The sequence below is a fragment of the Peromyscus leucopus genome, chromosome 4, assembly GCF_004664715.2.
Source record: "Peromyscus leucopus breed LL Stock chromosome 4, UCI_PerLeu_2.1, whole genome shotgun sequence".
NCBI classification, from domain to species: domain Eukaryota; kingdom Metazoa; phylum Chordata; class Mammalia; order Rodentia; family Cricetidae; genus Peromyscus; species Peromyscus leucopus.
Genome location: NC_051066.1, coordinates 29,918,139 through 29,945,234, shown reverse-complemented (window position 1 = coordinate 29,945,234; position 27,096 = coordinate 29,918,139). Strand labels below are relative to the sequence as shown.

General features: G+C 41.3%; 1 protein-coding gene across 24 annotated transcripts in view; it reads left to right on the top strand.

The window, feature by feature from the left end:
• The window catches only part of Neb (nebulin), a 196,481-nt gene that overhangs the window by 44,026 nt on the left and 125,359 nt on the right, over window positions 1-27,096 (top strand). For all 24 annotated transcript variants that reach the window (XM_037204780.1, XM_037204781.1, XM_037204762.1 and 21 more), the window contains exons 33-52: window positions 1,195-1,506; window positions 1,589-1,795; window positions 3,136-3,240; window positions 3,997-4,104; window positions 5,994-6,305; window positions 7,238-7,444; window positions 9,091-9,195; window positions 10,872-10,979; window positions 11,842-12,153; window positions 12,782-12,988; window positions 13,455-13,559; window positions 13,713-13,820; window positions 14,370-14,681; window positions 15,110-15,316; window positions 18,207-18,311; window positions 19,871-19,978; window positions 21,211-21,522; window positions 21,647-21,853; window positions 22,490-22,594; window positions 23,527-23,634. In XM_037204780.1, the coding sequence (XP_037060675.1) occupies window positions 1,195-1,506; window positions 1,589-1,795; window positions 3,136-3,240; window positions 3,997-4,104; window positions 5,994-6,305; window positions 7,238-7,444; window positions 9,091-9,195; window positions 10,872-10,979; window positions 11,842-12,153; window positions 12,782-12,988; window positions 13,455-13,559; window positions 13,713-13,820; window positions 14,370-14,681; window positions 15,110-15,316; window positions 18,207-18,311; window positions 19,871-19,978; window positions 21,211-21,522; window positions 21,647-21,853; window positions 22,490-22,594; window positions 23,527-23,634 (3,660 nt within the window). The remainder of the gene's footprint in view (window positions 1-1,194; window positions 1,507-1,588; window positions 1,796-3,135; window positions 3,241-3,996; window positions 4,105-5,993; window positions 6,306-7,237; window positions 7,445-9,090; window positions 9,196-10,871; window positions 10,980-11,841; window positions 12,154-12,781; window positions 12,989-13,454; window positions 13,560-13,712; window positions 13,821-14,369; window positions 14,682-15,109; window positions 15,317-18,206; window positions 18,312-19,870; window positions 19,979-21,210; window positions 21,523-21,646; window positions 21,854-22,489; window positions 22,595-23,526; window positions 23,635-27,096) is intronic.

Sequence of the window (27,096 nt, the reverse complement as noted above, 5' to 3'; positions counted from 1 at the left end):
AGACTTCAAATCAGTGTTCAGATTTCTACATAAATTCACATTACTTTAATAAGAAACCAAGAAGAAATTCAAGTTGCAATAGCTTCTGGATGGAATAATTTTGTCTCTAATTTTCATTAATTTATATGATTTCCTCTTTCTCTCTCTTTCCTTTTCATGCATTACATCTATTTTTCTAGGAAATTCAAGTACAATATCTGATTGAAGTATTGATTGCACCAATGTAATTTCAATACAGCTTTTTTAAAAAAAAAAAAGTACAAAACCCAGATGTCCTTGTTCTGAAAAGCCCTCCCTCCTGAAATTTCTCACTGACCACCTTTCTCGCGGGTGGATCCTCCATCCACCCCATCCCCCATAGCTCTCAGAGCTCTCGCCTATCTGGTCTGGGTTTCCCAGGATCCTCTGCAATCAATCCTCTGTTCACCATGACTGGCTCTGGGTTTCCTTTGCAATAATCAAGGACTCAGAAAATGTCTAGTTAAGAGTTTTCAGTTGTCAAATCCTCAGCTGTTCCAGGGCTCTGGCTGCAGAGTGTAGTTGGTAAAGAATGGGAAATGCTTTCTTTTCATGATGTTTACCAATGTCTATGGGGGAAGAAACAGTGTGGAGAATTAGTTTGTCACTGATATGAATCGTAATTTATATCACTATGTCACTGTTTATGGCTCATATCAATGACAAACTGGACCCAACCTCCTTTGGGTGGGCATAAGTAGCTATAGATACTCAAGTGGATCCTAAGGGATGTTTTATTTTATCATACTACATAGGAAGCTGACCCTTCATATCCTCAGATTTCATATCCACAGATATCTAACTGTGGGCCCAAAAGACTTTTAAAATACATTTATTCTAAACACTTAGAGACTTTTTTCTTGTCATTATCTTTAAAATTACACAAAACCATTTATATAGCATTTAAAATTTAGTAGCTATTATAAGTAATATAGAGATGATTTGAAGTTACGTGAGAAAGTGTACATAGGTTATAGGCAAGTACCATGGCTCATATAAGGGACTTGAGTATGGGTGGAACTTTGTGTCTGCATGGGGTGGGGAATGCTGGAACCAATCCCCTTGTTATGGGCATATAGACATGTCTAGGAAGTTCAAAAACTTTCAGATTACGACCTCACTGTTCAGTATCTTCCAAGGTGCATTTCACAATGTCCCCACTTTCATTCCCAATAGATTCATTACAAAAAAGATTATGAAAAAGCTAAAGGGAAAATGGTTGGATTCCAAAGCCTCCAAGATGATCCTAAGCTGGTTCATTACATGAATGTGGCCAAGCTACAGTCAGACCGGGAGTATAAAAAGGACTATGAGAAGACAAAGACCAAGTACAACACACCCCACGATATGTTCGATGTGGTGGCGGCTAAGAAGGCACAGGATGTGATCAGCAACACCAACTACAAGCACTCTCTCCACCACTACACCTACCTGCCGGATGCCATGGACCTGGAGCTGTCCAAGAACATGATGCACATACAGAGTGACGTAAGTGCCGTGGATCCCAGGGGAGCATCCCCTCAGTTCCCAGCTCAGGCCAGGCTCTCACTCTTCTTCCCTCCCGCTGTAGAATGCCTACAAGGAAGACTATAACACCTGGATGAAGGGCATTGGCTGGATACCGATCGGCAGTCTCGACCAAGAAAAAGTTAAAAAGGCAGGCGATGCCCTGAGCGAAAAGAAATACAGGCAGCACCCAGACACACTCAAGTTCACCAGCATTGTGGACTCCCCAGTGATGGTGCAAGCAAAGCAGAACACGCAGCAAGTCAGCGATGTGAGTACAGTGGGAGAGATGGTGTGTGTGTGTGTGTACAGTGGGAGAGATGGTGTGTGTGTGTGTGTGTGTGTGTGTGTGTGTGTACAGCGGGACACATGGTGTATGTGTGTGTGTGTGTGTGTGTACAGCGGGACAGATGGTGTGTGTGTGTGTGTGTGTGTGTGTGTGTGTGTATGTGTGTGTGAGTACAGCGGGACAGATGATGTGTGTGTGTGTGTGTGTGTGTGTGTGTGTACAGCGGGACAGATGTGGATGTGTGTGTGTGTGTGTGTGTGTGAGTACAGCGGGACAGATGATGTGTGTGTGTGTGTGTGTGTGTGTGTGTGTGTGAGTACAGCGGGACAGATGGTGTGTGTGTGTACAGCGGGACAGATGTGTGTGTGTGTATGTGTGTGTGTACAGCGGGACAGATGTGTGTGTGTGTGTGTGTATGTACAGCGGGACAGATGGTGTGTGTGTGTGTGTGTGTGTGTGTGTGTGTGTGTGTGTTTACAGCGGGACAGATGGTGTGTGTGTGTGTTATGGGGGATGCTCTTTAAGGGGTAAATGCCTACTCGGTGTGATTACTCTTATGCCGATGTCTTTTCATTTCTAATTTAGTATTCTGTTCATTCATTGTTAAGACTGTGGGGGCTGGAGAGACAGCTCAGTGTGTAAGAGCACTGACTGCTCCTGCAAGCAGACCCTGGTTGGGTTCCCAGCACCCACATGATGTTTCACAACTATCCATAACTCCAGTGCCCACTTCTGACCTCCACAGGCACCATGCATGAAGTGCACAAACATACATGTAAACAAGACATGTACACACACAAAATAAAAGTTAAATCATTAAATAAAAAAGAAAATTAAAAATTTAGCTTAGGCATTTTTTTTTATTACCCAGGACTAACTTTTTTAAAACTGCCTTTTATAAAATCTTCCTTTTCAACTGCCATTAAAAGACTGTCTTACTGGATGCATTTAAAAATGCTCTATTTACTATCCATTCATGGATATAAGGTGTTTAGAACCAACCTACACCTCCCAATCCCTTTCCTACAATTCCTCCTTTCTTGCCCCCCACCCCTTATTGGATACATTTGACAGGTACAAAAAGTTTTATTCCAGGGCACGTATGGTGACATACACCTTTCATCCCAGACCTTGAGAGTCTAAAGATTTAACCAGCCTAAGCTACATAGCAAGATCCATACAGGAAAGAGGGGGAGACAAAAGGGGCGGGGAAACCACGGGAGGAGGGCTTCTATAAGAGCAACTCCTGTAAGTGTGTGGTGAATGGCTTCCCCTTCAGCCTGGTGTAGAAGGCATTTTATTGTTGTGTCTCTGTGTTGCAGATCTTATACAAAGCTAAAGGTGAAGACGTAAAGCATAAATACACCTTGAGTCCTGATCTCCCAGAGTTTCTCCAAGCCAAGTGCAATGCTTACAATATAAGTGATGTAAGTAGCATGGGTCTCTGATGTGATGTGAAAACTTGATGTGGCAATAAGATACTCCAGTACTTTGGAGTAGGGAAGCATCTGGATGATTGTTTGAGACAGCTTCCCACTCTTAGTCCCCAGCAGAGCATGTCTCAGGACGGTTGTCTCTTGACTCGAGTTGGCTCTTGGCAAGGGAAAACCCCTTCATGGGATGTTAGTGCTCTTCCTTACATAGAGGACATTGCATATTCCCCTAAAACTTCTGCTTAGCTTTCCAGTTGGCATATGGGAGAGGAATTTTAATTCTCCAGAAGACAAATGAAAATTAATGAAATCCCTATTTATTGATTTCATTTAAAAAAAAAAACAATAGCCTTAAAATTTGTAAAGCCGGCTGCATGGTGTCCTCTTGGCCATCCTTCTTCATAAGACTGGACAGCTTCATTTTCTCTCAATGGCCCTCATGTACCACAGTTCCTATAGCCTTTACTACCCCTCCATGCATCCACTCTAGTTTTTCAACATCCCTCTTCTGTGTGTGCCAAGGCCAGATTTATGTGAATAACCACTGAGAGACCTGTGATTTAGTGCTAGAGACTAAGTGTGGCCCTTGCTGATGTGGCTTCATAGAAGAGTACATGTGATAGGGATCTACTTCCTTAACTTACACATGAGCGAGAATGGAAGAAGCCAGCCACTGGTAAATAGTGGTTTTTAAATTCCTGAGCCCATTGGTAAATAGTGCGCTGACTCACTTTTGCTTTTCTACCCCAGGTCTGTTACAAACGGGACTGGCACGATTTAATAGCCAAAGGCAACAATGTCCTGGCTGATGCGATCCCCATCACAGCGGCCAAGTCATCAAGAAACATTGCCAGTGATGTGAGTAAAAGTTTTAGGTGACTGCCTGTTTCAAAAGAAATCGGATACATACTTGCTTGGGTATACATATACAATTAATGGTGCGCAAACTCTCCACAAAATAGTGTTTTGAAAACCTGCCACCATTTCAACATTGTGATTTTTTTTTCCAAATGACTCCATGTAGTAGCATAAGTCTGGCAGTGGCTTTCTCTCCTGACTCATGATGAAAATTACCTTCACAGACACATTTCCCTGACAGCTCGTATTTATTTTCAGTGAGAACATGGAATGGATGACAGTAACATGTTAAATTCAGATGACTTCCTGCATTACAATTGCATTAAAAGGAATGGAGAATGTTACATATCTAGAGATATTCCATAAGCCAATTAGGACCCCTGCCTCTTTTAGGATATAACTGTAATAATTTCAGTCAATTCATGTCATTTCATCTATGTCTTAGGCTTTTATTGCTGTGAAGAAACACCATGATCACAGCAAATCTTACAAAGAAAACATTTCATTGGGGTGGCTTGCTTACCATTTCAGAGGTTCAGTCCATTATCATTATGGTGAGAGCATGGTGGTGTGCAGGCAGACATGGGTGCTAGAGCTGAGAGTGTTACATCTTGCAGGCAACAGGAAGTTGACTGACTGTCACACTGAGGGAAGCTTGAGCAAAAGAGACCTCAAGACCTGCCCGCACAGTGACACACTTCCTCCAACAAGGCCACACCTCCTAATAATGCCACTCCCTTTGGGGCCATATTCTTTCAAACCACCACAATCTATGATAATGCACACACACACACACACACACACACACACACACACACACACACAGAGAGAGAGAGAGAGAGAGAGAGAGAGAAAGGGAGAGAGAGAGAGAGAGAGAGAGAGAGAGAGAGAGAGAGAGAGAGAGAGTTCTTATCTTTAAAAACACATTTTTTAGGCATTCATGTCTTGCAGGATAAAGTCACTACAGCTTTCCTTGCAGAGATGGACTGAAAATGCCTTCCTCAAAGCTTTGCACACAGTACACATCACTCTGAAATACACTCCTGATTTAATTGAAAGTCTGAAGTGGCACTCTGTCCCTTCCCCCACTCCAGCAGGTCCGCAACACTTCCTCTAATATATCGGGTGATTACTTGGCAACCCTTTCACCTGCTAAGTCCTTGCTTATGAATTCCTGTTTACACTGCCAGTGTTCAGTGTTTATAGGGTTTGGTAGATTTGGATTCTCTTCAATAAAAATTGAGGGTCTGACCTATTACCAGGTAGCTTACTCTGTATTTTAGTGATGGTCCCAGCAGTGAAAGACCTCAAACAGATTTGCCTTGGGTTGGGTTTGAGCAGATTAGCTTTGGGTTGGGTTTTTATTAATGAGAAAACCCCATAGCAGTTCTTGGCTTTGTTGGAGTTCCTTAATTCATTTGCAGTCACTTCAGAGCTTACAGAGGGAGCCCCTGATAGAGTGAGTGGGTGAAGGCCCAGCTGCTTGCACAGCTGATATGATCATGTGATTCACATCCACAATCAGAAATCACAAACTGGACTAGAAAAGGCCACATCCCCATGAAGCTAAAAGACATTGGTCTTATATTTAGAAGGTTGGAAGGTGGTGTGTTCATATTCCGGTAGATTTTAAAAATAGGTCTGGATACGAATTATCTGTAGAAGTCAAGCAAAGGGAGGGGGCGTTGTTAAATTTGATCATGGGACTCCCTTGAAGTCGCAGCAGAGTTTAAAGGGGTTCCGCTATGATATTCTGGAAGAAGTGTGGGTTGTGTTTGGTGGACACTCATCTGGAAAGCCACAATGCTCTGTTTACTTTTGTGTGTGAAAAGAGTTGTACCAAACGCTACCAGTCGTGGCCCTTGGCTAACCAAGTTCTGTCTCCACAGTATAAATACAAGGAAGCTTATGAGAAGTCAAAGGGAAAACATGTTGGTTTCAGAAGCCTGCAGGATGACCCCAAGTTGGTCCATTATATGAACGTGGCGAAGTTGCAGTCAGACCGAGAGTACAAGAAGAACTATGAAAACACCAAAACCAGCTACCATACCCCTGGGGACATGGTTAGCATCACTGCTGCAAAGATGGCCCAGGATGTGGCCACCAACGTCAACTACAAACAACCATTACATCACTATACATACCTGCCCGATGCCCTGAGTCTCGAGCACACGAGGAATGCTAATCAAATTCAGAGTGATGTAAGTATATGTTACATAACAGACCCAAAGACATTTGCTCTTAAAGGATGGTCATTTCAGTCCATTTTATTTGGCTTCAAAACACAATAAGATACTTGAAGAATACATGTTAGAATAAGCAACATCCGTTCAAAAACTTCCAAAGCTACATTTTTTCCTGACTTTCCATGTTTATGTTATAAGCACTGGCATCATCTCTGTTAGCTTATGGATGGAGATTGGACCATGTTCTTCTAACGACATGAGCACTTTGCTTCTCAGTCAGAGGTGCCCTCATGGGCCTGCTTCAGTGGTAATAGCTGGATGATGCAAAATTCAATCCCAATGCTTTCGGAATTCAGGGAAGTTTTTTTTTCTTTTCTTAAACTCAAGGTCACACCGTCATCCATGTAAGTCTATGTAATGAGTCATATCCAGTGAACTAGGGAGGCTCTGTTTGCAGCATGATTCATAGAGCCACACAGGGAGCTGCTTAGCATTCAGGGCATTTCTTTCTGCAGATCTCTGTAAGACTTGTAAGACTTCCTCTGTCAGGGGAAGAAATGGTATTCAGTTATTGAGCAGTCTGTGAAAATCTCTCTACCCAGCTAAGGTCAGAAATAACCTGGGTGGACAGTGTGGGTGAAACTCAAACTTGCAAAGTTTTTAGTGAAATCAAAAAGAAAGCCCAATTTATTGCCAAAAGAGACCAAAAAAATCACAACATCTGTGGAAATGCATGGCCTAGATTCCCCTATGCATTATATAATGCACTCTAACAGCAGACCTGCTTTTTCTTATTCCCAGCTCCTGGTAATAAGCTGAATGGCCGACTAGATGCAAGCACAGGGAAAATAATTGCTTTCATTTCTTTTGGGCAGAACTGCAGCTCCCAGAAGCTTAGCTGACTATTCCCGAGGCTACCTTCTCATACGAGCATCCTCTTTTTGCAGAATGTATACAAAGATGAATATAACAGCTTCTTCAAGGGCATTGGGTGGATTCCCATTGGCTCGCTGGAGGTGGAGAAGGCCAAGAAAGCAGGTGATGCCCTCAATGAGAGGAAATACCGACAACACCCGGACACCATCAAGTTCACAAGTGTGCCTGACTCCATGGGCATGGTTTTGGCTCAGCAGAACACAAAGCAGCTAAGTGATGTAAGAGGTTTCTCTTTAAAGGTTAAGTCCATGAGTAAACCCCATGTCCAAACCACTCCACTATGCTCCTTCATTCAGCATGTGAGGAGGCAGCTATGTTAACCCGTACACTGTTCTCAGAGGTTCAGGTACAGATTCTACTTTGGAAACAATGTTAAACTTGAAGAGAGGGAAAATGGGGTCTTTCCAACACAGAAAGTCTGTGCTATTCATAGGACCTGCACATTATACATAGGAGATGAATGTTCCTATTCTCATCTTCAACTTGGTCTGGATTGCAAAAGCTGTTGATTGCTCTGAGTTGCAATAGATGCATAGAGGAATGGCACAATGTCCTAGCCCTCTTGTATAATGGCTCGTTCACTGTGGCGCTCTTAAAATGAGGCCTCTGGGGAAGAGGCCAGAGGTTTATCCGTTGCCATCATTTCTGAGGCCAAGTCCCTCTTCTCCCCATCAGAGGCTAATTACAATACCCATTGCTTCACTTCACCGAGTACTTTCAGAGCTGGTTTACAGTGTCCCCCCAGAAGGAGAAACCAACCGTAAAACAAAGACTACATTTGTTTTAGCCTCAGATGTTGTAAAGTAGGGGACGTTTTTACTTGCCTTGGACCTGCAGATGGTCTATGGGTTTCATCCCTTCGGGACAACCTCTGCTCTTATGTTATTGCAGTGCTTAAGGCTATATTGTACTTTAGTGTTCATAAATGCTGGGGATTCTTCTATACTGAGGAAGGTGTCACTTCTGGATGTGTTTGAGTGAGCTAGGAAAATGGCCCTCACTGTACTGTCTGCTCCAGCTGAATAAATCCCATCAGCATGAACCTAGATACTCAAGCCAGAAATGTGGTGGTAACTTTTGATCTAAATCCCGCCCCCCCATCCCCCGAGTACCCTCGCCACATCCTGTACCTCCGCCAAGCCTGTGTCCTAAGTCATCAGTATGCTCCAGGACTTGTCTTTGATCTGCCACCAGGCAGAGTTCCTTGTCCCTCACGGGAATGACTGCAATGACTTGGATTCAGTCTGGGCTCTCCAACAAATGAAACCCATCCTCTTGGATTTAAACTCTCTTGGGGATTTCTCCTTGAAATTAAAATTCAAACTCGTTACCTTGGGTGAAGGGACCTCTGTTCCGTGGATTGCTCTCCTGCCTATGTAATCCCACTTCCAGTCTTGGATGTCGGGTTGCCCTGAGCTCTCCCATGTGGCCCCCCCATTTCTGGCCTTGGGACCCTAAATGCTGCTCTTCTACTTAGAACGCTCCCTTTCACCTGAGTCTGAGCACATGTTACCTCTGCCTCCATGGTTGTCCAGGTTTTTTTGTATGGTTGCTGTATTTTTCAACATATTACAAATTCAGCTGTAGTTTACAGTTTGCATGTTTATGCAAAAACATACCTTCATACTAAAAACTCCAAGAAAAGAGATCTGCCTTTTTTTCCCCCTTTAAACACAGAACCCACCACCCTACCTGGTGGGATGAAGACACAAATATACCTACCCCAGCTCCCTGCCTATTATGGTGTATGCACTTGTCTTGTATATGGAAAACACAAATGGTAGCCTTCCCTTTTAAAGGCATGGCTGCCTGATCAAGCTCATACTGTGTCAGCTCATAACATTGCATGCTTCTTTCTTTGCAGTTGAACTACAAGGTAGAGGGAGAGAAAATGAAGCATAAGTACACAATGGACCCTGAATTGCCTCAGTTTATCCAAGCCAAGGTTAATGCCATCAATATGAGTGATGTGAGTATCTGACCTGGTGTCAGCCTAATATTGCTTATGTGGATATCCCTTTCCCAATTCTGGATAACTCTTTTTTTTTTTTTTTTTTCCGGTTTTTCAAAACAGGGTTTCTCTGTGTAGCTTTGCACCTTTCCTGGAACCCACCCACTCTGTAGTCCAGGCTGGCCTCTAACTCACAGAGATCTGCCTGCCTCTGCCTCCCGAGTGCTGGGAGTAAAGGCATGTGCCACCACCACCCTGCCTTCTGGATAACTCTTGTACTGAGCTATTCAAGGAGAGCAAACCAAATGTAGACCATTTGAGCACTCAGAGGGGACCCATACACAGACAGCAGGGGACTATAGGTCACTGTAAAATATATATGTATGTATCCTTAATGTATATCCTTTCTAATTGCGAGCTGTGACTCACTAGTAGATGGTAAAACCAGTTTAGAAAATAGTATTCCATTTACACACACACACACACACACACACACACACACACACACACACACACAGTATGGACAAGACTGGAAAGCTCAGGTACATAGTCTGCTCTGTACAATTTTGTTTCAACTATTTATTAAAACTTCTGTAAGAGTTCAGTTTCCTTCTGTGAATGTTGGTACGTTTTAAAGAAACTAGTTATTAGGTAGTCTGGGCATGTAATTGGTTACCATGTTTAAACCCAGAATAATAAAGACAGGAATTATAGCATGTGCCTGTGATGTCAGGAGCTTGGGACACTGGTCATTGACACTGAGGCTGAAGAATCAAGAGTTTGAGCCCAGCCCAGGCAACATAGTAGGACTCATCTCAAAGTTAAAATAAAACAAATAAATTCAACATTTGGATTCTAATTTAAAATGTAATTAAACTTGAAAAAATCTGTTCATTTATTTTATATATTTTTGGGCAGGATCTCACTGTGTAGCTTTCACTAGCCTAGAATTTCCTATGGAGACCAAGAAGGCCTGGAACTCATAGAGACCTGCCTGCCTCTGTCACCACACCCAGCAACTGCTCATTCTTAATGATAACTTAATTTAAAAAAGATAGCTTAGTTATTATTTTTAATATTTTAGGTACTGTTTTGTCTTCTAGATGTGCAGGGGGTTTTGGTAATCATTCCTATGCTTTGGGACCCTTAAATTTTTCTCTTGTAGCACAGCATTCAAAGCATTTTAACAACAAAACATATAGGAGCAGCACTGGATCTTTATCTTAAAATTTTGATAACAATGAATTTCTCTAACTTTGAAATGCTTTAGTATGAAAGGTTTGTCACAAATATGACATTCTTAAAGGAGTGATTGAAAATACAGAAGTTTATGAAAACGTTCTGTTATCCTACATTCAAAGCATCCTCTTTCCTTTGCATGTCACTCAAACTTAGACATTTTGTCATTAGTTGAGATTACACCATGCATCGCTTACTGGTTTTGTGTTGTTCTTGTTGAATTCGATTTTTGTTTTGTTTTTCAAAACAGGGTCTCCCTGTATAATACTGAAGGGCCTCGAACCCATAATCCTCCTTTCAGCCTCCTCAGTGGTAGGACTACTGGCCTCTATCTGCAGCCCCTATTATAGTTTACCTAAAAGAATGTAACAGACACACGGGTGATGAGCTAATCACTTAGCTGCAGGTTCTCTTCTACTAACGTCAAAGGATAAAGCGACCCTTGTTTCTCACAGGCTCATTACAAAGCGGACTGGAAGAAGACCCTTGCCAAGGGTTACGACTTGAGACCAGATGCTATTCCCATTGTTGCCGCCAAAAGTTCAAGGAACATCGCTAGTGACGTAAGGCAAACTATGTGTGTTTTATATAATCTGCATATTGAAAGCATGATCTCTAGAGGGAAGCACATGAAAAGATTACAATATAGAAGTGTTTTCTTATTTCCTACATGCCAACGATATTTTCTTATTACTTCACTGAAAATATATTTTAAAACTTCATTAAAATTTTACAGATACATTTTCTTTTTAGTTGTGCAAAGTTTGGAAATCACAGTTTTCACTGTGAACTTAATTTTTTAACTTAGATTTTGTCAAGAAAACATCTCATTATACTAAAATATGATTAAATAAAGTCTCCAAACATTTTAAAAGAGTATACTGTTTTAATTTCACAATTTATTTATATAAGAAACAAATCTAGTGAGACAAGAGAAACTGGGAAGCATTATAGGTTAAATAACAATGTTTTAATTGTTTTTTTAATTATATATTCTAGATGAGTTCATATAATTATCATAATAGAGTATGAATTCATTCATTTTAAATTCAATATTTTAATTTGGAGTAGGACTTTGCTGAAATGGAATCATGATTACATAAATATTTTTTTAAAGTAGTGTAAATTATTAATGGAAATGAGATAGAAATATACAACTGCTTAATAAACTTTTCAGGAAACTTTGAGTACATTCAAAGAATCTGCTAATGAACAATCTAGATATAAATTGCAAATCATTATATTATGTATTATTCTCAGAACTAATGTTATAGTCATCCGTTAGAAATATTTTGCAAGTTGTATATTAAAATGCTAAAAATATCTTAGCTATTATCTAGATTCAGACTGAACTTGGCCTTTGTATAGATTGTTAAATAAATTTAATTTATATCAAACTTCTGTCTGGCCCTCTCTTCCAAATAGTGCAAATACAAAGAGGCCTATGAAAAAGCCAAAGGCAAGCAAATTGGCTTTCTCAGTCTTCAGGACGACCCTAAACTGGTTCACTACATGAATGTGGCCAAAATACAGTCAGATCGTGAGTATAAGAAGGGATATGAGGCCAGCAAGACCCGGTACCACACACCTCTGGATATGTTCAGTGTGACTGCTGCCAAGAAGTCTCAGGAAGTTGCCACCAACACCAACTACAGACAGCCCTACCACAACTACACCCTCCTGCCTGATGCCTTGAACGTGGAACACTCCAGGAATGCCATGCAAATTCAGAGTGATGTATGTACCAGTCCAAAGCTGGGGTGTTTGGTTTCCCATTTCCATGGGTGAGAGGGAAGAACCAGCGTCACCAGAGACATCATCTTCTTGCACTGACCCAGGGATTTGCAGAGTGAAAGTATTTCATTTATGTAACGATATGTGACCCATTGTTACACACACATTGTGTGTTAGTCTACATATGGTGTATTCTGTGAAAGAATTAAGATATATAATATTCTTCACAATGCAATTTTGAAAACTTCATCCTGTTTTGTTGTTCTTTGTTTTGTTTTGTTTTGTTTTTTCAATTTAGCCTTACCTGAAGCTCACTGTATAGTACAGGCTGACCTTGAATCCACAATCTTGACTTAGCCTTATGAATGCTAGAATTATAGACTTGTATCATCATGCCTGGCTAAGAACGTTAGTTTTTAAAACAAATTGATACATTAGGATTTCCGGTTTGAAATCACCATGAATACAATCACTTTTATTACTACTATTTTCTAAAAGAATGTAAAGAGTAAACACTGGGCATTCTCTCTCTCCTCGGTACCACCCTCTTTTTTTTTTGACACTAAGTCTTGTAGTCAAAGAAACCCAAGGTCAGCTTTCTGAAATAAAATTTTCTTTCTTCCTGATAAAGAATCTGTACAAATCCGACTTCACCAACTGGATGAAAGGTATCGGCTGGGTCCCCATAGACTCCCTGGAGGTGGAGAAGGCAAAGAAAGCTAGCGAGATTCTGAGTGAGAGGAAGTATCGCCAGCATCCCGAGAAGCTGAAGTTCACTTATGCCATGGACACCATGGAACAGGCACTTAACAAAAGCAATAAGCTGACTATGGATAAGGTAAGAGCCCAGGGGCTAGCCTTAGCCTCAGAAGCCTGAGATGATTGTACCGTGGAGCCTAAAGTGACCATCATGAGTCTTTAGCACTTTTGTCTCATGGTTAGAGGGTAGGGATCTGTAGTTTTTTTTGTTTTTTTTTGGGGGGGGGGGTTGTTTGTTTGTTTTTGTTTTGTGTATGTGTACACACACACACACATATATATATGCATAAACTTTTAAAAGAATATTATGGATTTCACAGTTTCTAGAGAGCTCTTCTCTGTCGACACTTTGACGAGACAGAACTAGCAAGGCTCCACATGACTTTAAAGTGGAGCAAGATGGCACCAGGAACAGGGCTCCGTTTTCTAATGATTTTTCTCACCATCAGACTTAGCCTCTTCCACCACGTAGATGCATCCCTCCTCTTGCTCCCATTATTACAAACCTGCTCCACTGTAGTCACGGGCTGACTTTCTCATTGCAGAGACTGTACACTGAAAAGTGGAACAAAGACAAGACCACCATTCACGTCATGCCTGATACTCCAGACATCTTGCTCTCCAGAGTAAACCAGATCACCATGAGTGATGTAAGTATATCCACAGCAAAGAAGTGGGGGGAAACGCTGAAGGGAGCTAATACTTGTGGGGTGTCTGTCTTTACATGCCCGCCATGTTGGAATCAGGAGGTCTGGTGTAACTGAAGTAACAACTCGCTGTTGTTTCTCTGGCTCCTGGTATAGAAACTATACAAAGCGGGCTGGGAAGAAGAGAAGAAGAAAGGCTATGACTTGAAGCCTGATGCCATCTCAATAAAGGCTGCCAAGGCCTCCAGAGACATTGCCAGTGATGTAAGTGCTTCCATTGGAATGCCCTTGGGATGAGTGAAGGTGCAGACAAGCAGGCTTATGCCTGGTCATGAAGTGGGGTCAGCTCACCAGCTGGACACACTATCCCAAGACATTTCCCTTCACACAGGCCAGCTACCCTCTAATCATTTTGCTTGTTGTTCAATGTAAAAATTATAAGGTCATATTAAAATAAGTTATGTTAAGAGAATTTGAATTATGAAAGACAATTTTAAGCAAATTTAAGGGTGCGATCTATGCGCTTTACTTATGAGATCCATAGCCAGCTCTCACCCTGAAGACACACTAAGGAATTGCACTTGCAGCCTTTTCTGTGCTTACACACTGAGGGAGTGAGGAGGGAAGACACTGCCTCGGAGATCACTCTCCAACATTTGGAGTACAGAGCCATCACTTCCTGGCTCTGTTGCCTCATTATAGGAAGCTCTAACTTTCTTTACCTACACCAAAGCCAGGAGCACCCAGTGAATCACATTTTATTCTCTCACCTGCACCATTTAGCTCATTGCCATGTTTCTTGTCTGTCCACAGTACAAATACAAGCAAGCCTACGAACAAGCCAAAGGGAAGCACATTGGCTTCCGCAGCCTGGAAGACGACCCCAAGTTGGTGCACTTCATGCAGGTGGCCAAGATGCAATCAGACCGGGAATACAAGAAGGGCTATGAGAAATCCAAGACATCCTTCCACACCCCAGTGGACATGTTCAGTGTTGTGGCAGCCAAGAAGTCTCAGGAAGTGGCTACCAATGCCAACTACAGAAACATAATCCACACCTACAACATGCTTCCTGATGCCATGAGCTTTGAGTTGGCCAAGAACATGATGCAGATTCAAAGTGATGTACGTGAAAACGATGCACATTTGTAGAGTGGTCACCCATATCATAAGCAGCTCAGGAGTGACCAGATGTAATGGCATTTCAAAATTCCTGAAAGAAATCTGATTCTCAGAATTAACCTGTCAATGAAGGGAGCTTTACTAATTATGTGTCAGGAGATTGTAAACACTTGGAAGATGAATCCATTTAGTGGTTCTTAACACATTTTCTTTACGAAGACATCGAGAAAAACAAATCACTAAGATATTTATTTATTTTTAATTTCTTGTGTGAAAAAATGTAAAAAGACAAAGGGTTAGGGTGAGATGGTTGGCATTTAATAATGATGCAAGTTGAAAATGAGTGGAAATGATGGCCTGTCAAACACACATTCGTGATTCATAGAAAGCTTGATTACTTCTGATCACTGATTTATTCTCCTCTCCGGTAGAATCAATACAAGGCAGACTATGCCGACTTCATGAAGGGCATTGGATGGCTCCCCCTGGGCTCCCTGGAAGCTGAGAAAAACAAGAAAGCCATGGAGATTATTAGTGAAAAGAAGTACCGGCAACACCCAGACACTTTGAAGTATTCCACGTTGATGGACTCAATGAACATGGTTTTGGCTCAGAATAATGCAAAAATTATGAATGAAGTAAGTCTTGCAGTAATGTAGTGCTCCATATGCATCAAAGCGAATCCATTACATTTAATCTATAGACTTTGCTAGCAGGAGAGACCATCCTTCAGGTTTTCCTTGCCCCAGAGGCTATAAAAAGATAGAAATTATTCTTAATTAGTAGTCCCCAAATATTTAATAAACCGTCCACCTCACCATCATAACAAAATGAATGGTTCCCCCTTTTGTTGTTGTTGTTTGGTTTTGAGATAGGATCTCATGGAGCCTCCTTAACACTCAACAACTGTAGAAAATTGGCAGCTCTAAAATTTGAGGATGGTTTCGAATTTTCCATGTAACCAAGGATGACGTTGAATTTCTGACCCTCCTGCTTCTACCTCCCAAATGCCGGATTTACAGTATGGGTCACCACACCTGGTTTATGCAGTACTGGAGATCAAACCAGTGCATGCTGGGCTCTACTAACTGAGCTACATGCCCAGCCTGGAGTACTTCCTTTGACTATGCAATACGAGGATGAGTCCTGCTTATCTTGGGTGAGGCCATGGTTGCTGGGCTAGCAGAGTGCCTGTCAAGAGCTGTAGCTGAACTCCACTATTCTAATATAATCACCGAGAATTCCATCCCATGGCTGCAGCTTTGGAACCAGGGCTTCCTCTGGGCAGTCCTGATAGTAATTGCCCCACTTCATTGCTTCCTGGTGTCATTAATTATTTAGAAAAGCCTTACTGGTTTGTTTTTCTATACAATGGAAATATCCATAAAATAGTGTCAAGACCATCAAGCATATCATTCGTTTTTATATATGTATTTATGCTTTTTATATATGCTTATATATAAAACTTTAAAATAAAATACATAAATTATATATATATATATATATGTATATATATATATATATATATGATATAGTCCTAGCTTTATCATGTGGATCACAATTAGAAATACCTGTAAGTAAGAAGTCTTGGACCTTAACACTCCACAGCTATGGAAAATGACAGTTCTAATTGAGCTGGACAGAGAGCTGAATAATGAGCCTTGTCTCTCCTGGAGGCTGGTTTGTGCAGCTGACCCTCGAAAGGGACCTTTCCCAAAAGACAAAGCATGGATCTCACTGTCCCTTTTTATTATTTAGAAGCTAAACTGTCACAAAGATGTATTATCTTTTAAAATATTATTAAATGAGGTATTTTCAGTCTGGTAGCATCCAAGAATCTAAGGCAGGAGGATCTGGAGACTGGAGCCTATCCTGGTCTACATAGCATGATCCTATTTTAAAAGCCAAAACCAAGGAAATAAAAATTAGATTATTTTCCTCTTCCAGTATTAGTGATGAGAATGTCAGAATAATATCAAGGTGAGGATCGTAAAATAATGAATGCTGATGTTGAGAGAACTTATTGATTATCAAATTCGATTTCCCTGTTGCAGAGTTGAGGAAATTGAGCCCCAGAGAGGCAGGGCACTTAGAGCTGGACACACAATCAACCAGTGGCTGGCCTGGATGAGAACAGGGTTCGAATGACTAGCCACTGCCTTTCCACTGAAGCTCCATCAGGCCTATAAGTCACAAGCCGCATGTGTGTAGTGTGTTACAGCTCAATTTAAAATAAACAACCTAGTCCTCTTTAACAGTGCCACATGTTCAGTGGCCCTGTCAAGCTTGGGGCTACCATACTGGTTTATGCAAAACATTTCTTCATTATAGAAAATTATACTGGGTAACACTGGGCCAAAACAAAGACCAGCCACAGACAGCATGCCAGAGCTGTGCCATTCAAGGTATCAATGAGCAAGTTTATATGAATGTAAAGTTTTAAGCAATATTTGTGAAAAAAAATGAACATGTTCCTTATACTCCAAAAATCTCTGTGTATACAGAGACACACACATGTGTTTCTTGCAGGTTAGAGTTTCTGAAAAGAGATACCAATATGGAATTTGAAGCTTGCAGTTTTTTTTTTTTTTAAGGTAGTATCTTAAAAAAGATTTTAGGCTGGGTGGTGGTGGCGCATGCCTTTAATCCCAGCACTCGGGAGGCAGAGGCAGGTGGATCTCTGTATCTCTGTGAGTTCAAGGCCAGTCTGGTCTCCAAAGCAAACTCCAGGAAAGGTGCAAAGCTACCCAGAGAAACCCTGCCTAAAAAACCAAAAAAAAAAAAAAAAAAAAAAAGATTTTAGATATTTACAAGTGACATAAGTGTGACGTACCTGTAGGAAAGAGGTCTGGTCAGAGGGAGAAATTGAACTGTAATGCAGGTTCAACAGAGCCTTGGCCAATGACCAAGAGCAGATAACCAAGTATCCACCAGCCAAGAGCTGGTCCTTCCTGGACTGGAAACCTGAGTGGTATGTGTCCAAGCATTGTTACTGCGGTAGAAACAGACTAGAAACCACAGATTAATGTCTATCAATGGAGTTTAAATCAGTTGGCTCATGCCTCTGAGGCTTCTTAGATGGAGTAATTATTTTCAGAAGGTTCCAGGATGTCTAACCCATATTTTGAAGTAAAAAAGCAAACTGTAAACATTTATGTGTCATATGATTTCACTTTTTGTTTTATTTTTTCAAGACAGGGTTTCTTTTTGTAGTTTTGGTGCCTGTTCTTGATCTTGCTCTGTAGACCAGGCTGGCCTCAAACTCACAGAGATCTGCCTGGCTCTACCTCCCGAGTGCTGGGATTAAAGGCGTGTGCCACCATCACCCGGCTTCACTTTTATTTTGAAACAGCATGCTTAGAAAGGCCTAGGAGGGGGAGTCCACCTCTAGGCTTAAGACAAAGGAATCAGACACTTACATTTTTTGACTTGCACAAAATATTGACACCTGTATACACGTGATAATCTGCGTGTGCATAGTGAGATCATTTTATGAGTTTTAAATACTACCTTGCACTTTTCCCCCAGCATCTCTATAAACAAGCGTGGGAAGCGGACAAGACCAAAATCCACATCATGCCTGATATCCCCGAGATTGTTTTGGCAAAAGCAAATGCAATTAACATGAGTAATGTAAGTATAATCCCCCTGTTGCCGTCTTTCTTTATAGCCTGTTCCCACCAGGAATAGAAAATTAACTCACTGATGTCTCTTAATTTATGAGAGAGAACATTTAAAAACTAATAGACTACTATATTTTATTAAAGATAAGTTGGCGTCTTTTCCTCTCTAATCTTTGTTCTGCTAAAAATGTTGTTAGTTGTTTTTTCCCTTTTTGGGGGGCAGGGCGTCACCCAGCTCCCAAATAAATTTACATATGGAGGCTTACCTTTATTCATGAATGCCCAGCCTTAGCTTGGCTTAGTTTCTAGCCAGCTTTCCTTATCTTAAATTATCCTGTCTACCTTTTGCCTCTGGGCTTTTCCCCATTCTCTTTCTTTTGTAATCTTACTCTTACTCTGTGGCTTGCTGTGTAGCTGGGTGGCTGGCCCCTGGAGTCCTCCTCCTTCTCTGGCTCCTAGCTCGCTCTCTCTCTCTCTCTCTCTCTCTCTCTCTCTCTCTCTCTCTCTCTCTCTCTTCCTCCCAGTTTTCTCCTTTTATATATCCTCTCTGCCTGTCAACTCCACCTATCCTTCCTCCTGCCTTGCCATTGGCCAGTTCTTTATTAGACCATCAGGTGTTTTAGACAGGCACAGTAACACAGCTTCACAGGGTCAAACAAATGCAACATAAACAAAAGTAAAACACCTTAAAATAATATTCTACAACACTAAAATTTGGAGCAGGGCTGTTAATGGAGGCTGGGACAGCAGTTAGGGCTTTGAAGAACTATTGGAATTCAATTTGGGGGGACACAGTCCTTTGAGCTAAGATCTGGCAGGAAGGAAGAGGCGCAGGGCCAGAAGAGAACCCCAGCCTTTGGAACCCGTCTACCAAGCTGTGGAGGTGCTCCTAAAAAGGGTTAAAGCGATAGAAAGAAAGAGATTGAGTGTCTTGAACAAACTGGGACAAGCCCTACAATAAGGAATGTGAAGCTTCCGGTAGAAAACGTGTTTGCTGCTTAACTCACTTACTTCCTTCTTTTCCAGTCTCTGGTGGCTGGGATTCCTCCAAGATGGACACGCTTTTTTCCTTTTTTTTTTTTTTTTTTTTGTTTGAATTCCACAGAGATTTGGAATTGCTGATGTTTTTTATTGGACTATGGAATTCACGCAACTATTTTTATAAGTGAAAGAGACCATTGTAAAACTGGGGTGCTCTTCTGGCCTGTGACGATGGCTGTTTTGTAGTCCTTACTTGCCTCTTATTTGATCAAAATAAGTGAGTAGGAGTCGGCTGGACTTTGTTGTCTTCACAGTCTATTTTTAAGCTCACAGCGACCAGGGCCTTCCTTTTTATAATTATATATATATATATATATATATATATATATATATATATATATATATAATTTGAGCTCAAATAATTGTTTTACTTTGGTTTTTTCTCCCATACATAATGATGTTTCTTGGAACATTTCAACCATCAACCACCTATAATAACATATCTTCTGGCCAGAAAGTCTGGCTATACAACTAGTCGGTCTTCTAGAATAAAGCCAGGTTTTCCTGATGCCTTTCTTCTCTTCACAGAAACTCTACAAACTGTCTCTGGAAGAATCTAAAAAGAAAGGCTATGACCTCAGAACGGATGCAATTCCTATCCAAGCTGCCAAAGCATCGAGAGACATTGCAAGTGACGTAAGTGTGAACGGTGGCCAGCCACCAAGCAGAGCAGCAGAACCGTAAACACAGAGTGCATGAAATATGAAAGCAGATATGATCCCGTGCCTGAGAACAGTAGACTCGCTGTGCTCCACAGATGCTTCTTGATGATGCCTGTGTCTTCTCTGGCATTTCTGGGGAAACATACAAAGACACAACAGAATGCTAGTCATGCTGGTACCTCACAGGTCCCAGCTTCCCACCTCAGGAGGTCTAGATGAACTCTCTGCTTCTTGGCATCTGAATCCCAAGCAGGATACTTCATATAATGTAACTGGGGCTTTGATCATTGATGCTGATGATGGCTGCCCTTTAAATAATAAGGAAACCTGCAATGTAGTTGTTAAAACATGGGTGGCTTGGCGTCAGCTGTGGTGGGTGAACTCATGCCACAGAGATGTATGAACACTATGAACTAGGATCCCCACAGCCTGAGGAAACTGGTGTGCCAACACAACACTGTCATATGAAACTTGATCTGTACCCCAAAAATCTGCTGTCAGAAGTGTTCAATGGCGTGGAGCGATGAGGAGCACGGTGCTGAGCTCTCCGTGTTTTTCCAGGCTGTCCTTTCTCCTCTTCCCTCCCATCCTGCATCCTCCCTTCCTGTATAGCTCTTTCCACTCCCTCCCATCGCTGAGAACCCCTAGTTCTTCCTCTGGAGTCCTGTCTTTCCTGGCTCCGCCCCTCTAACCCTCACACTCAACCTCCTGAGGAGAGGCAGGCTAAGAAGCATGGTACAGTTCACTGTCTCTCCTCTGTGGAGGCTGAGTGGGAATAGCAACATTTCTCCTTAGTTTTGTCCGTTTGGAGAGAAAGGAAATCCAGACGATGAAGCTGCTCTAAAATTGTGCTTTGTGTTCCATACATGAACCGGTTTTTCAGCACTAGATGACTGGATGGTTTATTTCCCTGGCAGCCCCGGACTGCTCACACAGAGCTTCCTTTTTCTCTCATTTGTTGTGATCTTCCTGTAGCCAGAGTGTGAGAACAAGTCAGGGTAGCACAGGATGGCATGCACCCCAGTCCTCAGTCACCCCAGGAAGTCACTCAGTGTGTACTCTCATATAAAATGGGGACCAGGTTCATAAGCAAATATCAAAATGTGTTTCGTCAACAGCGGAGCCATATGCAACTACCAATTTTATGGAAATATAGAATATTGACACTAGAGTTGTTCTTCATGTTAATTCATATTTTCTTCACAGTATAAATACAAGCACAATTATGAAAAGGAAAAGGGGAAAATGGTTGGCTTCCGAAGCCTGGAGGATGATCCCAAATTAGTCCATTCCATGCAAGTGGCTAAGATGCAATCTGATCGAGAGTACAAGAAGAACTATGAGAAGACGAAGACCAGCTACCACACTCCTGCCGACATGCTGAGCGTCACAGCTGCCAAGGACGCCCAAGCCAACATCACCAACACTAACTACAAGCGCCTCATCCACAAGTACATCCTTCTCCCAGATGCCATGAACATCGAGCTGACCAGGAATATGAATCACATTCAGAGTGATGTAAGAGAAGCTTCCAGCGGGGTGTGGCTAGGTCCCCAGCACGAACAGAGACACCGGTCTTATATACCATAGTTTTGTGTCTTAACTGGAAAAGTGAAGTCAAGTTTGTCTCTTTTTGTTATAGAATGCGTATAAACAAGACTACAATGAGTGGTACAAAGGCCTTGGCTGGAGCCCAGCTGGTTCCCTAGAGGTGGAGAAGGCCAAGAAGGCAACTGAGTATGCCAGTGATCAGAAGTACCGCCAGCATCCCAGCAGCTTCCAGTTTAAAAAGTTGACTGACTCCATGGACATGGTGCTGGCCAAACAGAATGCTCATACCATGAATAAGGTAGAGAGAGCAGCGCTCTTCCTTCCTCCTGATCAAGAAGAGGTCAACAGGCTCTGGCCCTTATTTAGGCAATTGAACTCAGGTCCTGCATTTCTAGAAAGTAGCAAATGATTACAGATCATTATCCTGTACACGTTTCAATGCCCATCTCTTGCAGTGCCTTCTCTTATCTTTCTAATTGGGTCAGAAATTGCTTAGATTTTTTTAAATACATGTATCCTAAGTACTTTCACTCCATTCTAAAGATGGAAAAGATGCAAAATATTATTTTTCCAAATCTGACACTAAAGCCAGGTTATAGGACACACCTGTAATCCTAGCAATTGGAAGGCTCAGTCTCTCTCTCTCTCTCTCTCTCTCTCTCTCTCTCTCTCTCTCTCTGTCTGTCTCTCTCTCCATATATATGTATATATATACATATATATAATAGATAGAGAGATATATTATATATATAGTATATCAAGTCTTTTTTTTAGGAAAAGAATACGAATTTATTCTTAATGTCTCTTCTGAATCCTATTTTCCCTCGCTGTTTTCTAGTTCAAACTAAGTGCATTCGAATAGTCTCTTTATCTTCTTTCCCATTTACCCTTAACCATTATTCACACTTAAAATATCTCTTCTCCCACTTCCTAGCATTTATACACCATTGACTGGAATAAAGATAAAACCAAGATTCATGTGATGCCTGATACACCAGATATTTTGCAAGCCAAGCAGAATCAGACACTGTACAGTCAGGTAAGGAAAGCATGCATGTGGATGACAAGTTTCGCCTCAAAACTTCCTAACTTAAAAACTGATGTAATAGGAAATAACTGATGTAAATACTGAGGCAATGGAAGTGAATCAGACTCTTCCTTCTAGAGGGCTTACACAACATTGTTAGGAACAAGGCCCTGGCTGTGTGCTCCAAGGAGACGGGGGCTACATCTGTCCAATCTCCATGCTCACTGTGCTTGGTGCAAAGGAGAGTTGCCATAAATAATTACTGAAACATGAAGTTATGTCAAACAGACCTGATACAAGTTATGGCTTTGGTATCTATGACTTCCTTAATACTAGAAGAACCACCTTACTCTAAAGTTTGGTTCCTTCACTACTAAAATTAGGACCATAAAAGTGCCTGAGACATCAGATTGCCACGAGGAACACATGAGAAACTCTGTAAGGCACAAAGCACAGTACCCAGCATGCAGGAAGTCCTTGATGACTAGTTTGCTATGGCAATTTTAAGATACCTCCCACAAATTTGATGAGATCAGCTAGCTCATTTATTGAAACTTACAGAAGGCATTTATTACTTTTATCATGTATGTAGTTGAAATGGTGTGATCCGATTTTCTTTTTTAATTATTTTAACACTAATGTTTAAAACAGTGGTCCCAGACTGTTGTTAACTGCTGGAAGAATATAAACCCAGTAGGGCCAGATTGTTGCTAAACAGTAGAGGCTGTGTTCAAACACACCATCACCCTAAAATGAAATGAAAACCAAAGCTAGATCACATGACACTCCGTTAGTACTGAGTCTACTTGTCACCTGTGTGATTTTCTCTGTGTTTAGCATCAGAGTAGATGGTTTTAAGGTTCTGGATTCACTCTCTACCTAACTGAATAGTCTGCAATTTTAATACGGAAAGAATAGTGCTAAAGAGTCTCTTCACTTTTCAGAAATTCTATAGACATGGTTGGGAAGAGGCTCTGAAGAAAGGCTATGATCTCCCTGTTGATGCAATTTCTGTCCAGCTGGCCAAGACATCGAGGGACATCGCTAGTGACGTAGGTCCTGGTGTGGGTAGAAGGATGTGCTTTCAGCTGGGTGGGCCATGTAGTGTTGGTTACTTCTGAAAAGTGCTTCTGTTCCTTCACCTCTTCCTGTCCTATTTACCCAGAATGGTCTTCCCCACCCCCACAACCCCGTCCCTCTCCTCAAATGTCAAAGGGGCTCTCCTAGTCACCAAGTGGGCCAGAATCCTCTAAGACCCATTACAGTGAGTGCTATTCCAGATATTACAAACTAGATAAACTAGACTTTGTGGGTTTTTCATGCTTTGCCTAAAATTAGTATTCCTGTTTTCTATCGGTCTATTTTAGACAAATTCAGGCCAGATAATAAATCAACATTAGCAATCTGATGGTGATGGTTTTTACCTGCATATGTCTGAAAATTAGCCATCAGTCATTTTAATTTAGCCCTTCCTTGCACTTGTAAGTGTTTTAGCAAATTATTTATGGTAAATTAGCTCACTTTACATTCTGTTGGCTAGCCAGAGATCTGGTTCATAGGAAAATGCCGTTTGTGCTGCAAAGGGCAGATGCCTCCTATGGCTGGAAAAGTTGTAACTTTTGGTGAGCACACTACATATGGTCCCCATATTCATTAAATTTTGTATAAAATATACTTCATTTGCATATAAATAAATATTTCATTTTGCTAATTCCAAAAACTAACTGGAAAGCAATCAAATCGTCTTGGGTGGGCAAGTTAGCTCTGTGAGTAAAGGAGCTTGCCAGCAAGTCTGACAATCTGAGTTCAATCCCTGGACTGAACATTATAGAAGGAGGAGAGAATTGACTCCCACAGGTTGTCTTCTGACCTCCACATATATACTGGGTCATGTGTGTACCCACACATGTACATGTGCACACAAGTAAATAAATAAACGTAGTAAAATTAATTTATGGCGCCTGCTTTATAGTAACAATGACTGCTGCCAAACCTGAAAACCTGGGTTTGATCGTAGAGATTCACGTGACAGAAGGAAGAAAAATACCAGCATAAATTATCCTCTGACCTCTCTACATGCACACTGTGGCAGACACATGTGCTCTCTCTCTCACTTTCTGTGTGTGTGTGTGTGTGTGTGTGTGTGTGTGTGTTTTAATTTTTTTAAACTTCTAAAAGTCTTGCTTTTAGAAAATGAATTACTGGCCGGGCGTTGGTGGCGCACGCCTTTAATCCCAGCACTCGGGAGGCAGAGCCAGGCGGATCTCTGTGAGTTCGAGGCCAGCCTGGGCTACCAAGTGAGCTCCAGGAAAGGCTCAAAGCTACACAGAGAAACCCTGTCTCGAAAAACCAAAAAAAAAAAAAAAAAAAAAAAAAGAAAGAAAATGAAAATGAATTACCAAAATTTCATAAAACCTTTAAAAGCAACAATGATTTGCAAGCCAGGTATATTGGCGCAGGCCTTCAATCCCAGCACTCAGATCTGTGAGGCCAGCCTGGTCTATGTAGTGAATTTCAGGAAAGACAGAGCTACATAGTGAGATCCTGTCTCAAAAACAAACAAACAAAACAAAAACAACAACAACAACAACCCAACAGCAAAGGTGATTTGCTTCCGCACATAGGGGAGAAAAAAGCCCAAACACAGAATCTGACAAGAAATTCCAAGACTAAGTGGGAATTCTATATAATTCAACTGTGGCACTCCAAATTACTAGAAAATAATTTGGACTCTCTGGCTTTCAGATCAAGACCTCATTAAATTGAACTGAAATAATGATGAACCTACATGATAAAGCAAACTCATTTTCATTTAGAACTATATGCTAATGAGAGCCTAGCAATCGAAAGGCCATCAACAATTTCTGAGCAACCCAGCGGCCAATAGTTCTTCATTCCTTTTCTGGCAAACCCACTTGAAATCTCACAGTTAAATTAGCTATGTGTGAACTTTGCCACGACGAGAGAAATTGTACTCCCTCTCAGCGTCCAATGGTCCATATATCTGTAACATTTCATAAAGTTAGAGGCAGGCTTTAAGTGTGTAATTTAATAAGTTAAACTAATAGAAGTTAGAATTGGAAGATGAAACAGTTCACCCCCCTGCCAACATCCTGCCTTCTCTTCATGTGTGGCGTGGAGAGAGGATGAAGTGCTTGGATCCATGGATACTCACACACAGAGGACTCCCATGGTCCTTCAGGGCAGGTATTTTCTCCATTGAGCTGTGCGGAGTTGTTATCAGACTTCTTATTGTTTGTGTGAGGTATTTTACCAGGCAGCGCCAAGTCTGTGTTCTAGAGTAGTACAAAGTAGCTTATTTCTTCTTCTACTTGACATCTTCAAACATTCCAGCTTCCTTATTCTCCTTTGGTTTTAGTTTTGTAACTACATTGACCTTCTATTAGCAGTTCATTCTATATGTGATTTGTTTTATTTTGTCATCTTGAAAATAGTGTGTCGTTTTAGTGTTTTGTTGATATGGGAGCTCAGGCCAGCTTAAACGAGCTTCTGGGATGTGCTTCTGGTGCTCCATGCAGTGACAACTCTACTTTTTTATAAGCAGTTTTTCCAGGCTGCCCATATCAAGAGCTGTGTTAGGTAGGCTATGTATCACTGTGATCAGAACACCTCACAGAGACAAGAAAGGAAAGACGTAGGATTTTGACTCACAGTTTCCATCATGGCAAAGAAGCCATGATGAGCACCTTGTTTTGCGTCACTGTAAACCAGAAAGCTGGAGATGGGAGAGCTGACACTCATCTAGCTTCCTCCTTTTTCTTTTTCATTCGGTCCAGGCCCCTGGTCCATGGGACTCTGTGACCCATACGCAGAATGGGTCTTTCCTTTTCTGGAAATGCCCATACAGACACACCAAGTTGAGAATGCAGATTAACCATCACAAGGGCATAGTCAACTGAAAGTCCAGAGTAGTTGAAATGTATGTGTTCTGAGGGAGTGTCTGTGAGGCCTATTATGTGTTCAGAACCCAACATTAGGTTACTGTCATTGCGCTTATTAGCAATATTGTTGTCAATTAGTAGTAATGCAATTTTCTCGACTAAATGTAAGTACTAGATTTTACTTTTGTCATCTTAAATTTATATAGTTTATTTTCACCTACTTGACAAGATGTTGAGCTCTTATGTAATTTTTTTTCTAACTAAAATATCAAAATATCCCAAATTGTGCCTATGCAACATAGATTCTAATCTGGACAAAGCTATATGATACAATCATGTGAAAATTCTCTAATCTACATTTTAGCTTGCTCACCAGCTCATACATCTTCATAATTTTTCTGTCATTCAGCCCTTATTTTTCTTATAAGCATGTGACAAAGATTTTGCTAAATGTTATCCTAAATTCAGCCACTCAATGTGTAGCACATATTTCTGCCTTGGGATAGAACTAATCTCTCATGATAATCTTTCCTGATATTCAACTGCATTTGTTCTTTGGATAGATATAATTAAACAGGACTTACTTAAGGAAGAAAACATTTCCTGTAGGCT